Raw genomic sequence first — 13598 nt, 5'->3', positions numbered from 1 at the left:
GTCCACACGTCTGGATATCGCGGTTTCGAATCGCGAGAGGCCGTTTTTCGTTATGTCGTCGTTTTTTTCGTTAGGAAAAAAAGCTTTTGCAAATCACCCAAACTCCCACCATTCAGGCCCTTTCCTTTTGCCCCTCAGCAAAAGGGGCGTCACGGGCTCAGCCAATGGGAGGGGGCGAGGGGGAAGGAGGCCGAGGAGGAGGAGGAAGACGGAGGGGGGAAATGGCCGCCGCCGCCGCCTCGCCTCAGCTCAGGCCTGATACTCAGAGGTTTTGACGTCTGTGCGAAGCTAGGCAAGTGGGGTTTATATATCTGTGGAAGGTCCAGGGTGGGAGAAAGAACTCTTGTCTGTGGGAGGCAAGTGTGAATGTTGCAATTGGTCACCTTGATTAGCATTGAATAGCCTTGCAGCTTCAAAGCCTGGCTGCTTCCTACCTGGGGGAATCCTTTGTTGGGAGGTATTAGCTGGCCCTGATTGTTTCCTGTCTGGAATTCCCATTTTCTGGGTGTTGTTCTTTTACTGTCCTGATTTTAGCTTTTCTGTAGCTAAAAATGCATATAAAATTGATTCTATAGGGAGGATAAATGATTGGATTTCAACTCCTACAGCTTAGCTTTCTCTGCCAATAATGGTACCATATCAAACTAAACCTCCCAAGATTCTGTAGCAGTGAGCCATCTTGGATATTGTAAGGGATTTATTATTATTATTATTATTATTATTATTATTATTATTATTATTATTATTATTAGACCTTGCTCCCAGGAAGGTGCCTTCGCTGTGGCTCCCAACTTATCTATCTACCTTTCCACATATTCTCCACATTGTGTGTATGTGTATGTATATTATATATACATGAGCCCCGATGGCGAAGTGTGTTAAAGCACTGAGCTGCTGAACTTGCAGACCGAAAGGTCCCAGGTTCAAATCCCGGGAGCAGAGTGAGTGCCCGCTGTTAGCTCCAGCTTCTGCCAACCTAGCAGCTTGAAAACATGCCAATGTGAGTAGATCAATAGGTACCGCTGTGGCGGGAAGGTAATGGCACTCCATGTAGTCATGCCGGCCACATGACCTTGGAGGTGTCTATGGACAACACTGGCTCTTGGGCTTAGAAATGGAGATGAGCACCAACCCCCAGAGTCAGACATGACTGAACTTAACGTCAAGGGATTCCTTTACCTTTACCTATACACACACACACACACACACATTATGCAGGGACTATATATATATTATATATACACAGTATATATCACACACACACCAATTTAACAAAGTTTCAGCCACAAAAACAAAGTTTCTGAAGTAGAACAATGACTTTCACAGTAAAGACAACCCAATTTAACAGGAAATAAGACTTTCAAATCAGGAACAGATTTCTGCAATTATTAAAAAATGGTTTATTATAAAAGCTATGAAAATTCGCCAAAAATCAGAGGATAAGGGAAACGTTCCAAATTTTGGTGAGCTATCAGTGTTAAATGTGTTCTACCACTGTACCAAGTTGGAAGAAGATCACTCAAAAAATGAGGGTGGGAGAGTCCTGTAAAGTCCTCTCCCTCTGTGCTGTTTTTGGGAATTGCGCATGCGCGTCCGCCATTAACGAATTAATTTAGAAAATAACGAATTTTCGTTAATTTCGAATTTTTTGGGGGGCCAAATTCGGAAATACCATCAGAAACGAAAAGCTTCCCCCCTCTAGTTTTGAAACGAGTTTAGAATCAAATTTTTTGTGGATCGATCAAGCCTAGCCTGGGAACAGGGTTTTTAATTTTAGAGATTTTGTAACCAGAGAGAGAAGTGCAAAACAAGGGGTCCACCGGAGCCAGAGACTGGCAAATAGATGGGATAATGGTTAGTGTTCCCATGGGAAAGTTTTGGGAGTTTGTACTCCCTAAATTCTGAACAGTCCGGAATCTGTTAAAAGTGTTTCGCTCAGATTTTCTTGCGGTGTCAACGTTACTTTCTTGGAAAGAGGTTTTCTCCATCTCCAGCTCTTGTTTGTTTCCAAGCCAAGTTTTTTTCCAGTTCCAGTCGGGCCGTGCCGTGCTGCGACTCTCGAGTAGACCTTGACTTTACTTCAGTTGTTTTCCTTGTTCCTGTTTCAAGTTTGCCTCAGCCTGGGCAACCATGCTGCCTTGATTGCAAGTATTTCCAGTGGATTGAACTGTGTTTCTGCCAGCCTTGTTTCTCTGTTTCAACTCATGGACACTTTGATTTCTTTGGAGCGCTATCGAGCTCTCATTGTGGATTATAATATCGGACCTTTCCCTTTACCCATTTGGAACCACCATTGACTTTCAAAAAAGAACTATTCCTTACTCAGACTCTGTACCTAACTTCCTTTGGATTTATAATGGGCATGGCCCCATGTAAGCTGCCCCGAGTCCCTCCGGGGAGATGGGGCGGGATATAAGAATAAAATTATTATTATTATTATTATTATTATTATTATTATTATTATTATTATTGCTTTAATAAAGCTATGGTGTTATATTGGCTCTTGTATGGTATTCGAGTGCTCATGCTGCCTTGGGGTGCAACAGTTCTTCCTAATGTTCAGGTGGAATCTCCTTTCCTGAAATTTAAAGCCATAGTTCCATGTCCAGTTGTAAGACCATTTTTGAAGAAACCTGCCCTGGACCCGTCAATCCTTGACAACTATCGGCCTATTTCCAACTTCTCCTTCTTGGGCAAGGTTCTAGAGCGTGTGGCGGCTACTCAACTCCATCGATTTTTGGATGAAACTGATTATCTTGACTCGTCGCAGACTAGTTTTAGGCCTGGTCAAGGTACGGAGACAGTTTTGGTTGCCTTGGTGGATGTCCTCCACGGAGAGCTTGACAGCGGGAATGTATTCCTGTTGGTTTGCTTGGATCTCTCAGCGACTTTCGAAACCATCAACTAAGCAAAGTTGCTTTTTCTCAGGGCAGGGAGGGAGGCTTATTTCGTTCCAGGGCTGCTGTGGAGTTATACCCTATTGACTCGAATCTAATGCTCACCTATTTGGACTCAATGACCTCGCCAAAATGAGGGAGCGCATTAGATTCGCATTGTATGGTGATCTTATTGTCGGGCCCAAGCCAAATTGGAAGTCCCTGGAGCTCCTCTTTGAGGGACCCTATTTCTATAATTTAAGTGCCATGGCTCAATGCTATGCAGCCCTGAGAAAGAGCAACTTTGCTTCTTTCATTCGGGGTGATGGAGGCCCTGGGAGGAGAACAGCCGCCACTCTCGAGCCATCAAACCTTGACTTCAGTTTGCAGTCTAGGCAGTAAGTAACCTAGTTAGATCTGAAGCATGAAACGGGCTAGCCGGGGAACTGATGAAAGCGAGGAACATCTGGTGAACTCGAAATAGCTCTGCGAGGGATGGATTCCTTCTCATGCTGCCGGAGTTCTTAGAAGCTCTCTAGTGTGGGCTCCCTAGTAACTTGTAGCAGAGACTCCTTGAAGCAGGTGGCTAATAAGCTCCCTGAATCTGCTAGAACGTCAGACGAAACCCAGGGCTCTTCGCTTTCCACTTTTTGAGGGTCGGAATAAAAATAAGCCTCATGAAAAATCAAAAATGTCCCGTCCGAGAGTGGAATGGGGGTGTCCAGTAAGCCAAAGAGGCAGAGGGTGCTGTCTTCCTCAGCTTCATTTCCGACCAGAACACAATCCGACGGGGCTGTGAAAGCTCCAGACTCTCTATGAGCGAGGTAGGACGGGATCTAAACTCTTGGCGGATGCCGTTGAGAGAGATAAATTGCCCACCTGCCTGTGCTTTCCGTAGAGAGGGAGTTGCATGCGCCGCTGTGCTAAGTGTTCAGAAAAGCCATTACAAGCATGGAACTTGTTGGGAGAGCGAGGATATTTTTTTAACTTTATTTTTCTATATGACATTTGAGTTAATTTTAAGATATGAAGATTTGAAACCAAAAAACAGTCAAAGCATCTCAGAGAAGATATGGTTTTCTTTGCACCTAGATCAGTAGTCAGTAGATCCCAACCTTTTAAGAGACCGTGGGCCACTGCGACAGAAATTGGAAGCATCATGGACCATCAAGATCAATCAGCCCCTTTCCCCCCCACTCGGACAAAGAGATGACATGGGGACCCCATCTAGAACCTGAAAGAGGTGATATGACCACCCGTTTAGGACTTGAAAGAAGTGATATGGGGACCTTGTTTAGAACCTGGAAGAGGTGACATGTGGACCTTGTTTAGGACCTAGAAGAGGTGACATGTGGAACCTGTTTAGGACTTGACAGAGGTGATATGGAGACCTTGTTTAGGACGTGAAAGAGGTGATATTGGGACCTTGTTTAGGACTTGAAAGAAGTGATATGGGAACCTTGTTTAGGACCTGGGAGAGGTGATATGTGGACCCTGTTTTGGACTTAAAAGAGGTGATTCGGGGTCCTGGTTTAGGACTTGAAAGAGGTGACATGTGGATCTTGTTTTGGACTTGAAAGAGGTGGTATGTTGATCCTGTTTAGGACTTGAAAGAGATTATATGGGGATCTTGTTTAGGACGTGAAAGAGGTGATATGGAGACCTTGTTTAGGACCTGGAAGAGATGACATGTGGACCCTGTTTAGGACTTGAAAGATGTGATATGGAGACCTTGTTTAGGACGTGAAAGAGGTGATATTGGGATCTTGTTTAGGACTTGAAAGAGGTGATAGGGGGACCCTGTTTAATACTTGTTTAGGACTTGAAAGAGGTGATATAGAGACCTTGTTTAGGACGTGAAAGAGGTGATATTGGGACCTTGTTTAGGACTTGAAATTAGTGATATGGGGACCATGTTTAGGACCTGGAAGAGATGACATGTGGACCCCATTTAGGACTTGAAAGAGGTGATATGGAGACCCTTTTTAGTACTTGAAAGAGGTGATATGGAGATCTTGTTTAGGACTTGAAAGAGGTGTTTCGGGATCCTTGTTTAGGACCTGAAAGAGGTGATCTGGGGACCCCATTTAAGACTTGAAAGAGATGATCTGGGGACGCCGTCTAGAACTCGAAAGAGGTGATATGGGGACCTCGTTTAGGACTTAAAAGGGATGATATATGGGGGCCCCATCTAGAACCTGATAGAAGTGATATGGGGATCCTGTATAGGACCTGAAAGAGATCATATGGGTACCTTGTTTAGGTCCTGAAAAAGATGACCTTGGGGACTCCATTTAGGACTTGAAAGAGGTGATTCGGGGTCCTTGTTTAGGACCTGGAAGAGATGACATGTGGACCTTGTTTAGGACTTGAAAGAGGTGATATGGGGACCTTGTTTAGGACCCGGAAGAGATGACATGTGGACCCTATTTTGGACTTAAAAGAGGTGATATGGGGACCCCGTTTCGGGCTTGTGTACTCAGGTTTTGACCTTGCTTGCCATTGGACTCTCATTCCTCCCTTTGTAGATGTGAACAGAGCATGCTGTTTCTGTTCTTTGTGTGTAGGTGATGGTGGGACCAGGCCTGCGGAGTTTCTCCTCCAGCTCCTGGCTTTAAGCGCCTTAATGCAGCTTCCAGGGCTTCTCTCCAAGCAACTCCCCTTTTAATTCCATGGGACACCTCTCCAGAACTCCCTCCGTTGCCTTTGCGGTCTGCAGGCTCTGATAACGCAGCAACCATGTTCCAACATATTAAACTTTTAACATCCCCGAGATTCAATTAATCTTATCTTTACAACTCCCAATTACAGGCACTAATTAAGCGAAAGCAGCCGAGTCGACCGAAGAATGTGGCATTAATCATCGGCTTCCTCGTAGCCACGAATTAGCCCTTTCCCAAATCCTTCGGAACATTCCCAGAAGGAATGGAACGGTTCAGTCTGGTTCTGGCTTTCTTTCTTTCTGCCTCCCTTTTTTTCAAGACTTGTTAATCCCACAAAGGACCGTTTGGATCTGGATTAATTTACTCATTTGCTTCATGTCGGTGATAAATGGGGTTTTGAAAAATAAATAAAGACTTGCGATGAGCGAAAAACTAAATTGTTTGATCATTACACACTGTAAAGGGCAATTGTTTGGGCTTTGGTCAAAAGGGCCTAGGTCACATTCAGAGATTTCTTACGTTACCCCCCTGAGATTAGCTGTTACAGAACCCCTTGAAAATGGTATGTTTGTTGCTACTAGTTTAAATCAGCTTAAAACCCAAAGTCTTGATGCTTACTTCTGTGCGGATTTTGTTCCTGGACATCCTTCTTACATTAGATTACGGCTCCTCAGATCACTTCCGAGGGGTTGAAATTTGCTTTGAGTCGAGAGAGAATTGGGGGTAGGATTTCCACCTTTCATTCGAGTCTCTGTGATGTTTTAAAGGCAGAGTTTTCACCATGTTAAATGTCTTACTATCTATCTATATATAAAAGGGTAATGAAATTTTGGCCTAGGACATAACAACAAAACCACACATCCCAGAAACACTAAACTTGGCAGCACAGCCCCTCATCCATGCCTCTACGTTCATACAACAAAAAGCTCCAGCTACTCCAGAAAACAGCCAGGCTTTGAGACTGCAAGGCTATTCACTGCTATTCCACCTGGCCAACAAAGGATTCCCATAAGCCACAGCAACGCGTGGCCGGGCAAAGCTTGTCTATATATATAAAAGAGTGATGGCATCACGGCGACCAACAAAACAACAAAACTACAGGTCCCCCAACCTCGAAATTTGACAACACAACCCATCATCCACGCCTCTAGGTTGATACAACAAAAAGAAAAGAAAAATAAAGTCCTAATTAGAGGGAAAGGAGTAATTGTTTTTATCCAATTACTGCCAGTTAGAGGACTAATCTCTGCCCACTCCTAGCAACCAACTCAGCCCAGGGGACAGGCAGACTTAGGCCTCGGCCTGTTCCACAGATTATCTAATTTGCACTGGATTATATGGCAGTGTAGACTCAAGGCCCTTCCACACAGCTATATAACCCATTTATAATCTTATATTATCTGCTTTGCACTGGATTATCTTGAATCCACACTGCCATATAATCCACTTCAGTGTGCATTTTATACAGCTGTGAAGAAGGGGCCTCATATAATCCAGTTCTAAGCAGATAGTATAAGATTATTAATATAATATGTAATAATTACTGTGATATAGAATCATAGAATCATAGAATAGTAGAGTTGGAAGAGACCTCATGGGCCATCCAGTCCAACCCCATTCTGCCAAGAAGCAGGAAATCGCATTCAAAGTGATTAATAATAATACAGAACAATATAATCTCTAAAATCAGGACAGTAAATAAAGAGCAACACTCTGAAAGCATAAGCCACAGGAACGCGTGGAACAGGGCAAAGCTAGTAAAATCTCTATATAGAAATGAATTGTGGCATCACGGCAACCGGCAAAACAACAAAACTACAGGCCCCCACCCTCGAAATTTGACAACACAACCCATCATCCATGCCTCTAGGTTGATACAACAAAAAGAAAAGAAAAATAAAGTCCTAATTAAAAGGAATAATTGTTTTTATCCAATTGCTGCCAGTTAGAGGGCTAATCTCTCCCCACTTGGTCTCCTAGCAACCAACTCAGCCCAGGGGACAGGCAGACTTAGGCCTCACTTAGGCCTCTTCCACAGATTATCTAATTTGCACTGGATTATATGGCAGTGTAGACTCAAGGCCCTTCCACACAGCTATATAACCCATTTGTAATCTTACATTATCTGCTTTGCACTGGATTATCTTTACTTTAACTACCACCAATTTCTCAATACTTTATTTCCCATACCACCATACTTCGCCACAGCAATGCGTGGCCGGGCACAGCTAGTCTATATATAAAAGGGTAATTAAATTATCGACCTAGGACAACAAAACTACACATCCCAGAAACACTAAACTTGGCAGCACAACCCCTCATCTATGCCTCTACGTTCATACAACAAAAAGAAAAGAAAAATAAAGTCCTAATTAGAGGGAGAGGAATAATTGTTTTTATCCAATTGCTGCCAGTTAGAAAGCAAAGCTCCGCCCATGTGGTCTCCTAGCAACCCACTCAGCCCAGGGGACAGGCAGAGTTAGGCCTCACTTAGCCCTCTTCCACACTGCCTATAAAATACAGATTATCAGATTTTAACTGGATTATATGGCAATGTAGACTCAAAGCCCTTCCACACAGCTATATAACCCAGAATGCCAAGGCAGATAATCCACAGTATCTGCTTTGAACTGGATTATCTTGAGTCCCCACTGCCATATAATCCAGTTCAGTGTGGATTTTATATAGTTGTGTAGAAGGGGCCACATATAATCCAGTTCTAAGCAAATAATACAAAAATATAAATATAATATATAAAAATTACAGTGGTATAATAATACAGAACAATATAATCTCTAAAATCAGGACAGTAAATAACATAGTCATCCAGTCTATGTCTTTCAAACAAAACAACCTAGAAAAATAGTCCAAATTACAGAAGATGAGGAAGAGCCTTTCTCCCACTAACTGCCAGTTAGAAAGGTAGGCTCTATTGCCTTTAGCCCCCCCCCCCCCCCTTTTCGTGTCCTAGCAACTCCCTCGGCCAAAATGGCGCCCAGGGCAGAGGCAAAGTGCACTTAGGCCTCATCCACACTGCCTATAAAATACAGATTATCCGATTTGAACTGGATTTTGGTTTGCTGTTTTTATCCGGGCTTGGTTCCATGTAAGCCACCCCGAGTCCCTTCGGCGAGATGGAGGTGGGGTATAAAAATAAAGTATTATTATTATTATTCCTAAGATTTCTGCAGGGGAAACTGAGTCTAGTTGGGACTATGGACTGCTATTCTTACGCTCCTTAAGAGTCCGAACCTCTCTGTTTCTCTAATGTCACATTTTGCTGATGCACGTCTTTGTTTCCCTCACCAGGTATGCGATCCCTCCAGAACATGGCAAGCGACTGGAGAGACTGGCTAAAGGTAAGCGTGTTTTCCCTGTTGGTTGAACAATAATGTCACCGCTCAAAGGCCGCAAGTGTGTCATTGTAAGGTATTAATAACGTCTAAGGCTCCTTCAGGCAGGGGGAATCTTTCTATCCCACCACTGCCACCAATTTGTAAGGGAGCTAATAACAGCTGACACCAATTTGTAAAGATGCAACCACCAAAGACTCAGAGAGGAGACCTTTTACTTTTTTCCCCTTCTTATTCACTTTAGTTGGTAGCGTAACTTGGTTTATATTATATGCAACAGAGGCTTCGATGTTGGAAAAACAAGAACAAGTTTATTCAGGCAAGGAGCTTAGTGGTTACAATATTGTTTCTCACTTAGAGGTACTTTTATTTAACAGTTACAATACTAGAATGAGATGAGTCAAACTCTCTAAAGTGTCACTTCTTTCTCTGCTACTTTAAAACCGCAGTCACCCCTGTGATATATGATCACAGATTCTCTGTTCCTTCCCAGGACACAGACTATTTTAAATAAGTCACCAAACTTATTTTAAACTGACTCAAAATGAGCAATTGAGTCTCCCTTATCCCTTCAACCTAGGATCAATCTTCCCTGTGCCTCATCAGAGCACAGACTGAATCTCTTTTTTAAACTCTGCACCTCTTCGACTAAACAGCAGTTGGCTCCGCCTACTTCTCCATGGCAATCAGCCTCTGAGTGCTGAGAGGCAATAACTGTAATGCTTACCCTTTTAAAACACAAACAAACAATTAAAAATAACATCTGTAAACCAAAAATTTGTACTTCATTACAGTCATCAATCCATGTTGGGCCACTTCCGGGAATACATAATTCCTTTGTCAGAGATCTGGATGCCGCCCTCCAAGGTTCTTTATCTGGTCCTAAACTTTATAGACTGAGGGTTGGCCTGAGCCTGAAATGACTCGAAGGCATACAACAACAACAACAAGAGCATTCCGAACTCCACCAAGTGGAACAAACTTGGCACACACAACCCATGTAACCAACAAAAAATACTGGAAGTGGAGGGATTTATAGGAGTTGTAGTTCATCTACATCCTGAGAATACTATGAATCTAAACAATGATGAAACTGGACCAAACTTGGCATGCATAGTGGAGGGGTTTGAGGGGAGCTAACCTTCCTCTCTGGGAGCTGTAGTTCACTCATAACTAGATAAACTGGGACCTCCACTGATGATGGACCTGGTCCAAAATTGGCACACAGAACCCCCATGACTCAACCTATTGGCAGGGTTTGAGAAACTGATTCACCACAGTGGGAGTTGTAGTTTACCCTACAGCCAGAGAGCACACTAAGCCCAACCCATGATGTATCTAGAGCAGTGATGGCCAGCCTATGACACACGTGTCAGCACTGACATGGCTAGCCATTTTTGCTGACACGCTGCCGCATGCAGATTGATTGGATGACTGTGTCTTTTGTGGCCAAATGTGGTGTGATTTGGTCCAGTGGTTTTGTTGTTTACTCCATGGGAATTATGCACATTACATTTATATATATACTAGCTGTGCCCGGCCACGCGTTGCTGTGGCGAAGTCTGGTGGTATGGGAAATAAAGTATTGAGGAATTGGTGGTAGTTAAGGTCAAGGGTAAAGGTTTTCCCCTGACATTAAGCCCCCTTCTAAGAGCCCCCTTCTACACAGCTGGATAAAATGCACACTGAAGTGGATTATATGGCCATTATAAATGGGTTATATAGCTGTGTGGAAGGGCCTTGAGTCTACAGTGCCATCTAATCCAGTTAAAATAAGATAATCTGTATTTTATAGGCAGTGTGGAAGAGGCCTAAGTGAGGCCTAACTCTGCCTGTCCCCTGGGCCGAGTGGGTTGCTCCGAGACCAAGTGGGCGGAGCTTAGCCTTCCAACTGGCAGCAATTGGATAAAAACAGTTATTCCTCTCCCTCGAATTAGGACTTTCTTTCTCTTTTCTTTTTTGTTGTATGAACGTATCGGCATGGATGAGGGGTTGTGCTGCCAAGTTTAGTGTTTCTGGGATGTGTAGTTTTGTTGTTTTGTCCTAGGCCGAAATTTCATTACCCTTTTATATATATATATATATAGATTATATCATTCTGTTATTATTATATTATTATTGTAGTATATTATCATATTATTACTATTTTATTATTATTAATATTATTATTATATTCATTATTCATGACTACATTGAAACTAGAATAGAGAGAAATCAGCGTGGAAACTGCAAGGGGTACCATGGATTGTTGTACATGGAAATAATGGTAGTAAATCGTTTTTGATTTATTAAATACAGTTATATATTACAATTATACATTTTTTCTTATTTAAACTATACATATTGCGAAACTATGTTTTTTTCCCTCAAAGTGATACACCACACAAGTCATGCTAGGTTTTTAAAGTGAATTTTGACACACCAAGTGCAAAAGGTTGCCCATCATTGATCTAGAGCAAACTTGCCCAACATAACAAACTTTTTTAACATTTTATTTATAATTATTTCAATACATAAAAAAGGGAAGGAGGCAGATATAATAAAAAAAAATTAAGAAGAAAGAAAAAAAAACCCCTGTCCCCAGAATCCTCCCTCTTCTCTGTGTTACCTTCCAGCTCCCCTGCTCAGCAATTTGCTTCTTAACTTTTCAGTTTTTCTGAACAAATTTACTTAAAACCTGAGAGTGTCTACTCTTATGCAACAATTCCCTCTATGTTTCCAGATTCCTTTTTTCCTTTAAATATTTACTTAGTTTACTCCAGTCTGTTTTTGACCTCGTTTGAGATTTTTGTGAAATTATTTGCGTTAATCTATATACAGTATATAAAAGAGTGATGGCATCACGGCGACCCACAAAACAACAAAACTACAGGCCCCCCAACCTCGAAATTTGACAACACAACCCATCATCCACGCCTCTAGGTTGATACAACAAAAAGAAAAGAAAAATAAAGTCCTAATTAGAGGGAGAGGAATAATTTCTTTTATCCAATTGCTGCCAGTTAGAAGGCTAAGCTCCTCCAACTTGGTCTCCTAGCAACCCAATAAAAAATAATAAAAAAGACTAAAAAATAATTAAAAACACTAAAAGATTAATACAATAAAATACTACAATAACAGAAAATAACTAAAAATAATACAATAAAATAATAAAATATAATAAATAAAAAGATAACTTACAATAAAATTAATTAAAAAATACAAATAATGTCAAATAAAAATTACACAACAATTTTTAACCAATACCACCACCACTTTGCCACAGCAACGCGTGGCCGGGCACAGCTAGTATGTCCATATTTTGCATGTCCATCAGTTTCAATGTCCATTGCTCTAATGATGGTATTTCCGGTGTCTTCCAAAGTTTCGCTATCACCATTCTGGCTGTGCTTGTCATATATATAAAGAGTTTTTCAGTGTTTGAATCCATAAAAAAGTCCGTTAAACCTAATAGAAAGCACTCTGGTTTTAACATAATTTTTTCTTCTAGTATGATCTCCATTTCCTTATGTATTATTCTCCAAAACCTTTTAATCTTCTTACGCCCCCACCACATGTGAAAAAAATCCCCCTTTTCTTTCCTGCATTTCCAACATTTCTCCCCATTCTTTCCCTTATTGAATTTTGCCAATTTTACCGGTGTGATGTACCACCTGAAAAAAATTTTTTGTACCAGCTTTCCTTTAAGGCCGTTGAGTATGTATATTTTAAAACATAACAAACTTTTAAGTACTGATGGAGTTTCTGGGGGTTAACCTGGCATGATGTGAGTTGAATTCACCAACAGTCTTATGCATTTTGTACAATTAAAAATTATAACAAGACCTGGTACCCAAGATAGTAAGTAATAATATTGTGTGTATTCTGGGTTTCTCTTTGGAAAAATAAATAAATCCCCAAGGTTCACATCTAGCATTATGAACTGCTTGATCTCTGTAGGTTTGGCTTTCTTCTGACCCTCCTTGTCTCCGTGGCAGCCCTCCCAAATCCGTGGCCTGTATGTACCTGTGTTTTTAGGTTGTGGAGGAAATTTGGGGACCCATCTTTGCCTGGAATAAAAATAGTGCCGGTTCAAATGGGCTCCTTGAGTCGTGAGACAGTTGCGTTGGAAGCGTTCCCGCACTGCCTAGCAACCCAAGCAAAATGTCAGCACCGCGCCGACGCGCATGAGGTGCATTATTTTGAGCGGGGCTTTTCGTAGTGTGAAACTGACTCTAGAGTGAACAGAAATGGGTGAAGGTGTGAGAAATGGTAAGGTCCCCTTTGACACTTGTGTGGGTTGATTCTAGTGCGGGGTTGTAGTGATTTTTTTTCCTGTTTGAAACCTGAGAAGGAAGTATTTTTATCACAGTTGTCTTAAGAGAGGATGGGAAAAAACTTTCTGTGATGGTTTTGTTATTAAGATGTCTGACTTCTTTATTACTGGATAATATAAAGCAGAGCTCCTCAAACTTTCTAAACAGATGGCCAGTTCAGGATCCCTCAGATTATTGAGGGCGGCAGACTATAGTATATTGTTATTGTTCGATGAGTTCTCGAAGGCTTTCATGGCCGGAATCACAGGGTTGTTGTGTGTTTTCTGGGCTGTATGGACATGTTCCAGAAGTATTCTCTTCTGATGTTTCGCCCACATCTATGGCAGGCATCCTCAGAGGTTGTGAGGTATATGCCTCATAATAATAATAATAATAATAATAATAATAATA

At 41.8% G+C, this 13598-nt stretch overlaps 1 protein-coding gene across 3 annotated transcripts in view; it reads left to right on the top strand.

Annotated features, from left to right (window-relative positions):
* kdm4b (lysine demethylase 4B) overlaps positions 1–13598 on the top strand; it is a 210919-nt gene that overhangs the window by 52124 nt on the left and 145197 nt on the right. For 2 of the 3 annotated variants that reach the window (XM_008122219.3, XM_016998043.2), the window contains exon 5: positions 8849–8898. In XM_008122219.3, the coding sequence (XP_008120426.1) occupies positions 8849–8898 (50 nt within the window). Of the gene's footprint in view, positions 1–5687; positions 7930–8848; positions 8899–13598 lie in introns of those variants that run through there. The other variant, XM_016998044.2, reaches the window with a different exon arrangement.

This window comes from Anolis carolinensis, unplaced genomic scaffold, assembly GCF_035594765.1.
Source record: "Anolis carolinensis isolate JA03-04 unplaced genomic scaffold, rAnoCar3.1.pri scaffold_7, whole genome shotgun sequence".
Lineage (NCBI taxonomy): Eukaryota > Metazoa > Chordata > Lepidosauria > Squamata > Dactyloidae > Anolis > Anolis carolinensis.
Note: the sequence above shows the minus strand (reverse complement) of the source record. Positions and strands in the feature narration are given on the sequence as shown.